Source organism: Centruroides sculpturatus, unplaced genomic scaffold, assembly GCF_000671375.1.
Source record: "Centruroides sculpturatus isolate CEXI.00-Female unplaced genomic scaffold, Cexi_2.0 scaffold3027, whole genome shotgun sequence".
Lineage (NCBI taxonomy): Eukaryota > Metazoa > Arthropoda > Arachnida > Scorpiones > Buthidae > Centruroides > Centruroides sculpturatus.
In genome coordinates, this window is record NW_019387607.1 from 1,677 (window position 1) to 12,285 (window position 10,609).

The window sequence follows — 10,609 nt, forward strand, 5'->3', positions numbered from 1 at the left end:
TCAAATTTGGTTCTCAACCTGAAGATGGCCTGTGAATCAGGCTGAAAACGTTTGTTTGAAATTAAATTATATTTCTCGGCAAGGATAAGGTGTTAGATATATGTATAGTGATTTGCTGAGTACTTTATGATAAACTTGTTTATGATGTAATTTTTCTGTGGCATTGGTGCAAGCTTTCTAAAGACATGTACAAGTTAAGAAAATTATTTTAATTGTTTATAATTAGCGCACTTAGAGTTTCATGTTTTTTTAAACAATTACATAAAAAAAAAAATGTTGAAAATAAAACTGGAAAACATTTGCTTAATTTTGGTTATGTTATTTCTATTTTTGGTAGTAAATTATAACAAAACAGATGTTCAAGAATTATCAGGAAAATATCAACCGAAAATAAATATAGTTCAAAATTGCTTTTAATTATTCTAAATTGTTTTTACTCTTATTTTATTTTAAGAAGCCCTGTTTCTTTGACAATTCGTTGCACTATTTACAAATCTTTTAAAACAAAATTCAATATTTAGACATTTTTATTTTAATTATTTATTATTGTTTGAATTTCAGACTAGAAATAAATTTCCTAAATTCTTTGTTAATATGACCTCAGAAAATATCAAAAAAATGAAAATACAAACAAGAAAATAGAAGCTTTCAGAAAGAATGAGTAGAAAAATTTGCTTTTATTGACAATAATGGAAAGTCATTCTGTCTTCTTTGTAAAGTTACAATTGCAAACTACAAAGTAAGCAATTTACTTTAACATTAATTACTTTGACATTAGTAAGTCATTCCCACTTTTCAGCTCAATATCCACTCAATTCAAAATTTCAAACAGAGATACTTAAGTCATTGCAATCAGGTCTTCATAAGTAACAAGGAGTCTTGTCTTCTTTTCGTCACAAAGATGACAGAGCCAGCAAAGCTAATATTTTGATAGTTTGGAATAATGCTCATGCCAAATGTCCATATGGAGAAGCAGAATTTATTAAAAAAACTTGGATGAATTGGTTAAAGCTTTGGATCCAGATGATACAAAACTGCATAAATTGATGGCACAAGTTACTATGTCACAATGTACAACTGATCATCATATTAGTGAAGTTAGTAAAAAATGTTGAAAATAGTTTGATGTGTGATTTGAAAAATTATATGGTATTCATTTTAGCTCTCAATGAGTCTACAGACATTCAGGATGATCCCCAATTGGCCATTTTTGTCTGCTATGTATCTGCAGACGTAAATATGAAGGAAGAAATGTTAGATCTAGTAGCTCTTACTAAAACAACTTGCAGTATCAATGTCAAACATGTGTTCTTGATGAGATAATGAACAGGTTTGAATTGCCTCATGTAAACTTGTAAATGTTGCAATGACTGGGGAAAACCTAGGTCTTACTGGTCCAGTGGCGTACTGTGGGTGTCAGCCGCCCGGGGCAGAGGAAAATTTTGGTCTCCCCTTATTTAGGTATTTCAATTTAAAAGACCAAAATTCAGTTTTGTCACAGAACAAGCAATGAAAAATTCGGTGGTAGTGCAGCGACCTGTTTAAAATAGTTCTATTGGATATTAGTGGTGTACATGAATGCGAANCTCTCCAGTTTGTCAATATCATGCAGGACTGCTTAGTACACATTATATCCTGATGTTTGTAGATTACTCCACAGGAAAAAATCCAGGAGGTTAAGTATGGTGAATGTGATGGTCATGGAAAAGGGCTACATTGTTCTATCCATTGGTCATTGAATTGCTCTATGACCCACTGATGCATGTCTGTTCAGGAATAAGCTGGCACAGTATCCTTCTGATACCAAACATTCTGCAATTGCTCTAAGGTAAGTTGTTGTCCAGCCATTTGTCCACTATCATGTATAGGATATTAAGGCATCAATCAGTAGTCAGGATGCCATTGATGAATATGGGACCAAGAAGTTGTTCAGATCTGCAGATTCCAGATCCGCATGAGATGTTTAGTGTAAAATGCATCTAGTGTTGTGTATTTTGCTTGCAATATGAATTATAGTGTGGTCAAGCAGTCATGGTGTGATCTGGCATAAATTTAGTATCATGTTGCACCAGTTAAATTGCTGTTTTTTATCCCATGCATACTTCCCAGTTGCAGATTGCAGTTGAATTATTGCAAACTAAAACAATTTAAAATTTGATGTACAGTATTTGTATTTGTTTTAATTCACTTTGTCTTGCTGCTTCATTTATGCTTGTCTGTGAATATGCCTGGAAATATGCCAATACTTTAACACTGTGAAGATGAGGACAATCTGGACCATTACCTTTGACTATGCTACTAGTTTGTATCAAGCAGTATATTATATTCAGACTTGTCATAAGTGTAAGTATTGATGCAGCTGGAAAGTGTTTGTGGAATCTATGTACTGCTTCTCATGAATTTCTTCTCCTATCCTCATAAAGAATAATCATTTTACCGTAGTATTCATGGTTATAAAGCATTGATACTACATGACTTGTCAGGATTGAATTTTAATTTGCATCTTGTTCTTACATTTAAAAAATTTACATATTGCCATAGAACTCCAGTACAATTTACACATGTTCCTTTTTTGAATGAATGAACCTATTTATTATGATAATTTATTTTACTATAAATATTGCAATGGAATTAATGCACCATATGCATATATTTGCACAATGATGAAAAGATATCTTTTGTACCTGGATGAATGTAAAGTATAAAAACATCCTATATATAAAATACAAGTATAAATTATTAAAATGGACTAAGATAACTTTATCAGAAGAAGTCAGTTTTTTAAATGTTTATGTTTATTTTAATATAGTTTTGATGAATTAAGATATAATTTATATTAACTTTTAGTTAAGCAAAATGTATTAAATTAAATTATTATAATTAATTTTATTTTACTTTTTTATTAATATGATGACTTTCTCTTAGTCTTTTACAATTAGCAAAAGCCCGAAAAGATAAACTAGAGGAATCCAGAGTCTATTTCCAATTTGTTCAAGATCATGAGGAAGAAGAGGCATGGGTGATAGAAAGGCAACGAATTTGTAAAGCTGTTGTACCAGGAAGAGATCTTCAAGGAGCTCTTTCATTACAACAAAAACATAAAGTAAATTTTTTAGAAATAACTATTAATTAAAATTTAAAAACATTTCAAATCAGTTGATGCATGACAGTTTACAGTTGCCCTGTAGTGCTTGCTCGTTATGGCTTCTCATGAGCAATATAGAGCCTTCATTTTGTATTTCTCATTGATTAAACAATTTTCTGCTTGCTATGTGGTTTTACTATTTTTAAAATTATTAGTTTTTCTGTAGCATCCAGAAATGATCTCCTTCAGTTTTAATAACAAAACAAAAAAAATTGATAATATTCTAACAGTAGATTGTTACAGTTTAACTTAAGAATGAATTCAATAATAATATTGTATAATTACAATTCTATAATTTTAAACATTCAATGTTATAAATGAAATAATTTTTTCATACAAAATTTTACAGGTGATATTGCATTCAGATTTCTGAAATATTCAAGATTGGAAAATCAAGACACTTCTGTTATTAATGATATTCCAAATCCATACAGTGAGATTGTTGAAAATGAACAAATAGAAAGTGATACTTTTAGTTCCCAAGTCGTAGTTTGTGATATTAATTCTGATATGTTAAATATTGGAAAAGAAAGAGCAAAAGAAAGTGGATTTCAATCAGGTAAATGAAGTTGTATTTTATCATTTATGACAAAGTTTTTCCAATCGTACTAAAAAGATGACCAGAGTGGTTAAGATGCCAGCCAACCTTTATGGGGACTCAGGAACGAATCTGGATGGGTCCCAGGAATTTTTTGAAGGTGGTTCATCTTGGATATGTCTCTCACCACTTGACTACCTCATTGTGGGCCTGACCAAACCCGAAATGGGCTTTATTAAAAGACCCTCTTAGTGCTCATGGATGGAAGGAGTCAAAAAGAAATCACATTAAAAATATATAGTTTTTTTTTTAATTATGAATTTTTAATGATGAGCTTTTCGTGATGAGACATTATTATTTTAACTTATATGTACTTTCATTATAAATTAATATGTATATACTGTAGACCCCCCTATAACGCTTAGATACGTTCCACGCTAATCGAATTTTACGTTGTAGGAATGATTAAATACATGAGCCAATCGCAGCCTGATAGGNATTAAAAAAAACAAATATTATTACAGTATATTCACTTAGTTACTGCAACAATGATATAGCACAAAGTAATAATACTTTGTGCTATAATTGCTATAATTACTTTGATGAGTAGCATTTGGCACTTACCTGTGTGGAATCAAAACTGTTATACTCATAGTCAGTCATGGGTGAACCCATCACCAACGGGCTGGCCATGTGCAGTTTTCCAGGTTTTCTTCAAGTTAGTAACACCTAAATAGAGCCAGTTTTTCATAAAACTCCCTCCTAGGAGGCATCCCCCTTCACACATCGTCCACCTGTCGCAATGCAACACATGGGCATTATATACATTTGATACAATTGTATATTCTACAGTTGATAAAATTGTCAGGACAATAATTGTAAAAATTGACAAACAAAGGCTATACAATATAAAGTCTTCTCTTGCTCTAGTCAAAAAGGATATACAGTAGAGCATCAATTGGGGACTCAGGTTGGTCGGATAACTGAACAAATCGGATAACTGAAAAAAAGGAAAAAAAAAAATACATTATTAATATAGTATATTAGTATATCCCATGTAATTAGTATAGTATATCGCTATTAACCAACTTCGCGTTGAATTTTCATCTATGTTAAGCCTAAGAAATTTTTTTAAAAATAATAATCGTCGCTATTGTATCATTAAAAATTATTTTTAAATTATTTTATTGCTCACAAAACCACTCATAATTACAAAACCACTCATAATTACAAAATTAAGTCTCGTTTAAATACTGACCTCTCTTCAATGGTTGAGTCAGGGTTGCCAACTAAAACACGCAAAAATTTAACAAAAATAATATTAAAGTAGCCAAGACATAGCCAAATATTGTAGTCCACATCACTAGCAAAGATTTGAAATTTGCCAACTAGAACGGTCGGTTAACCGATGTGACGGTTAATCGAGGGTCGGATAATCGATGCTCTACTGTAATTTTAAAAACAAATATATTTACTTAATTACTGCAATGGGTAGCACATAGTTCTTGCCTGCTTGAAGTTGAAAGTGTTACTCTGTGAAACTTTATAGGTATTTAACTTTCTACAAATAACAACTCGGGTTGTTTCATTTCTGAATGGTACTTTCTTAATTCTAATAAGTGCCCATCAGTGGCCGAGTAGATAAAACCATTGAACACTGTAGTTGCTCATGGGTTTGCATCTTGCCAACAGACCAGCCACAAGGAGTTTTCCAAGTTTTCTTCACATTAGTAACACTTAAATAGGGGGCCAGCTTCACATAAAAGTCTTCCTGCAAGGCATCTCCCTTGGCAGATCCCAACATGTTGCATTATTATAACAAAATAAACCAAACTAATTCTAATAATTTTTCTATAAACTCACTATTTCTGAGAACATACAAGTACTTCTACATAGTTTATAGGCATTCTGATAATGTTCATAAAATGGGTTTATCACATACATTTTTCAAATTTACAATTAATAACACTGGTTGTTACAATTACTGCTACAAATACTTTATAAACCTGGCCAAAGCCAGATGTAACCAGCTAGTTAATATATATTTTTCAATTAAATACTACTCTTATGTAATTATATACATATACAGTAATATACTTTAAATCTTTAATAATATATTCTATAATGAAAATTAAATATAAACAAATATAATTAGTAGATGACATTTCATTCAAAAATTTTTTATTGATTTTTATATTTTATTTATATATTTCATTATTTAATAAAGATATTTACTATTAGTATTTAATTTAAAATTAATGTTAATTAAACAAATATTTAATCATATTTTATAATTTGAATTACTCAATTTATATATCCATAATAATAATTTCAGGTAATGATATTAATTCACGAAACAAATGCTGATTGGTGGAATGTCAGAAAAGCAAATGGACAAGATGGTTTTGTTCCTGCAAATTATGTTAAATTAGTTGAGCCAAAAATAGTAAGAAAAGTTGTAAAACAACCAGTAAAAGTTCCTGAGAAACAACGAGTTAAGAAGACTGTATTAAAAAAGAAAGTCATTAAGAGGAAAAAAGATAAATCTCCTGAGATAAGTAAGTCAATAACTCTTTATTTAAGATTGAAAAATAGTTTATATTACACACACACACACTAATTGGGATGAATAGAAAAATCTCAACTCAAAGTTATTTTCAGAAGCATTTTTATATTGTACGGGCTCATGGGAGTAAACTCAATAGCCAGAATTGCAGGACAGAGTGCCATTAAGGCAAGAATGAAATTGTGTGCATTTTTTTTTTCTAATTACTTTAAATGAATTAAAGAGTAAAATTGATGCAATAGGGCTCATCTATATCCAAATATACTTTAAAATGATGTAAAAATGTAAATATAATTAATACAAAAGTACTTTAATGAATTGGAAGTAGATTTTGCCTTAGCATATTTGAATGAATTTATATAATTTACAAAAATATTTAAATGAAATTGTATACATATATATACTGTGTATATATTTTTTGTTTATACTTTTTTTATATTTAATTATTTATCTAACATCAACAAATAGTTTTTACTTTGATCTGAATATTCTCCACTAATATAAATTTCAATCCTTAAATTAGTATTATGCTACGTTAATCCTGAAGCTATTCTTTTATGAAAATGTCAATATATTAGTTTAACAAATAAACAGCAATAATTATTACATGTTATTATTTTGTTTATCCGATAGAAAGGACATTATCTAGATCATCTAGTAAACCCGAAGAAGGAGAAAATGTAAAAGAACGTCAGAATGTAATCAATGTAGCTTATGAACATCTTGTTAAATTGTCACAGGTAATATTAAAATTATAACTTTCAATTAAAGTAATAAATTAAAAATAATTATTATTTAAAAATTTTTAAAATCTAAACTCAAAGAAAATATGAGAATAATTATTTTGAGTATATTTTACATTATTTATAACTAAGTTGAGGATGAACGTTTGATTTTTTTTTAATTATCAGTTGGTGCAATTTTCTGAATAAAAAATTAGATAGTATTTTTTATTATAAGTTTAAATTAACATAAATCTTGTATATTATTTTACCATATTCTATAAATGATTTAATTTCTTTTATATAATGAAAATATTCAATGGGCTTTTGTCCAAAATCTAGAAAATCATATGATTACAATCTGTTTTATACAATAAATTCATTAAGAGGTATTGAAGCTATTTGAAGCCATTAACTAAATATATAATTATATAGATTATTAAATGCTAAATACTAAATACTATTTTGATATATTAACCATATATCAAAATTAATATTCAATCAGACAATGTTTAGATAGCATGTGATCATAATTTCTTTATATTTTTATATCCAGATTTTTTCCAAGTATTTAAATATATATTATAAAAGAAGTGCTGAAAAATAACATTTTTTTACAATTTACTTGTTAATGATTTAATGTCATTTATTATATTCTTTAAACTATATATAAAATATATTAATAAAAGTTATTTTCATTATCTAGGAGAGACGTTTATATTTAGAAGATGCAATATGTCTTTTTGGTTTCTATAGAGAATGTGATGATTTTGAAGCTTGGATGAAAGATAAGGTAATAATTAAATATTTTAAAACTAGATATTATAAGGAAAAATAAATTAAATAATCATTTTTTATAAACTTTATAGGAAAAAATGTTAACTACAGAAGATCCTAATGATAGTGTAGAAGTCATGAAGAAAAAGTTTGAGGTTTGTCTGTATTTAAGTTTATTCTTTGTTCTTGCTGACAGTTAACATATACCAATATGTTTATTTAAAATTATACATTACATAGTACAAGTATTTCTTGCTTACACACAGTGGCGTGCTGTTTAGGGAAGCTGTGGAAGTGCTGCTTCCCTTGTATTTTCTAAAACATAAATACATATTGTGTGAATATTTTGATATTTTAACACACTTTAAATTACTTAAAATTAATATTTTATTATAACCACATTATGTATTTTATTACAAATTTCTATACCTGTGAAAAACAATGATAAGATTGCTATTGTATATTTGAATATGAATTCACATATGTATATTTGCAATGGAAGCGCTGTATTGTCGAATACGGAATGGCTTCCACAGCGAAAATATTTGAATGGTGTAAAGCATCCAGATTATATGCATTTGCACATGCGCTTTACAGAGCACCAACCTCATGTGGTTTAGCTGGTGGATGCTACACACCAAAATATCGTATAACACTTCCAATGATTCTATCCATTAGCCACTCATACAGAGCTATTTGACTAAGTGCATTGTTTTAAGATTTAAAAAGTAAAGAATATTTTATGTTATTTTTATGTACGTTTCTTTAGAAAGCTATATTTAATTATAATGTTTTTTAATTATAATTATATTGACAGATTTTCAGACATAAAATCTTGAGAATTTTTATCACTTTTAGACGTTAATAATTTTAAATATTATGAAAAACAATTTTCCAAAGCGAGTTTTAATTCTTTAAATTAAGTAAATTTTATGGAGAATTTTTTAATTTATTTAAATTATGTAGTGGATTGCAATATTTATATTCGTGTCCATACTAAATTGGCAAGTCACTCTTGGACATAAAATGTATTATAATTAATGACGATCTGAACAAAGATGTACTAAAAGAATTATATGATTTAATATCGTTAATTTTCATGGTACCATCTACGAGTGCATTTGTTGAGTGCAGTTTTTCAACCATGAAGCGAGTTGATACATTTGCAAGGAACACTCAGTTGGAGGAAAGATTGTTGTCACTAGCATTGCTTTCAATAGGAAAAGAGCTTTTAAATACTTTGATGGAATCAACGACAAATGATTTTTTTGATAAAGTAATTAATGACTTTGCAGGAAAAAATCACCAAATAGTTTATAAAAAATAATAAAAACAAGTTCTTATATCTTCGTTTTATGTAAATTATCTATTTTAGAATTAAAATAAACTGTTTATTTTTGTCATTTCCTGTATTTGTTCAAAATTTTTTATGGAAACAGTTTGGGTTTTAGACCAAATAATCAGAATCTTAAAAAATAAAATAATTTTATTTGGAACTCGAGTACAAGGACTGGCACCAGTACAATGCATGTGGTAAGAATGAACTGGAGAGGGAGACAAAAGACTAAATCTGGGGACATGGTGAGGTGTTGCCAAGTTGGCCACAACAGCTTCCCCATCAAATGTCACTGCATGCCACTACTTACACAGGATTTGATTAATATGTGAAATTAATTGCAGCAAAAATTTTAATTAATGTGGTTTTAAAAACTGTCTTTACTTAACATAGATATGTTTTTCTTGGCAAATAAGGTGTTAGTGAATTTGTTATTTTNAGCAAAATTTAATAAATTTATATTAAATAAGTTTCTCCAATTTATTAATTAATATTGAAATATTTTATTTACATCTTATTAATGGGTTTATTTAATGTTTTTACTGATTTTTAAGATCTGGAATTAAACTACCATTTTTATATATGAACAATATCTTTTTACATAAAATTTTCACATATGTAGCTATCATATAAAAACAGAATTGGCTGTATCTCTTTTTTTTTTTTGTTTTTAATTCAATACTTTATACTATTCTAACTACAAATTATCATCCTACATTAACTATAGGGGAAACGTGATTATCCAAACTTGATGAAACCAAGGGTCTTTTGAATAAACGAAATCTTGGACAATCAAAAAACTTGTTTGTTTTTGTGTTTTGGATGCATTAAGCACTGTGCACTTAAAGTTTTATGGACTAGAAATATTGTAATGCAATTGCTGTATTTGAAAGTAAATTAATTCATTCAAAATCTAATGTAATGTTTGTACATTTGACTTAGCTTTGTGGTACTACAATCAACAGATGACATAGTAATTTCCAGTTACATGGAGAGTTTGGCATCTGTGTATTAAACTATGATATATATAATGCTACATGTTCTAGTTTTTTTTTAAACCATTTCAGATAATCCAGAGTTTTGGATAATCAAATTTATGTTGTATTTAATATTACATGCTCTGTTATTAGATTTTCAATAGTGATGTAATGAATATTCGGTTACTATTCGGTATTCGGCCTATTTTTCACTATTCGGCCGAATACCAAATATTTAATCACTATTCGGCTGAATACCGAATATTTAATCACTATTCGGCCGAATACCAAATACTTAAAAACAGGAATAATAAATAACAAAAACACAGTAAATTAATCATTTTGGTATTTAGAGTTAATGTTATAGAGTTAGTGTTGTTTGTTTATATTTATTTATAACTTGTAACATGCACAAAATAAAAAAGAAAATAATATTAGTCACATGTATTCACAATTTATAATTACAAAGATCAGCACACGTACACGTCTATCGTTGGAGAATCCTCGCACATCTGAGGGTCTGACCCTGCCTATCCTTCTTTTTAAGC

General features: G+C 28.3%; 1 protein-coding gene across 1 annotated transcript; it reads left to right on the forward strand.

Annotated features, from left to right (window-relative positions):
• The first annotated feature begins 6,021 nt into the window (after positions 1 to 6,021).
• On the forward strand, positions 6,022 to 8,342 carry LOC111616529 (spectrin alpha chain, non-erythrocytic 1-like). Its single transcript, XM_023357935.1, has 4 exons — positions 6,022 to 6,241; positions 6,883 to 6,989; positions 7,678 to 7,764; positions 7,841 to 8,342. Exons 1-4 carry the CDS (start codon positions 6,022 to 6,024, stop codon positions 7,946 to 7,948), a joined length of 522 nt encoding a protein of 173 aa, XP_023213703.1. The 3' UTR covers positions 7,949 to 8,342.
• The last annotated feature ends 2,267 nt before the right edge of the window (positions 8,343 to 10,609 follow it).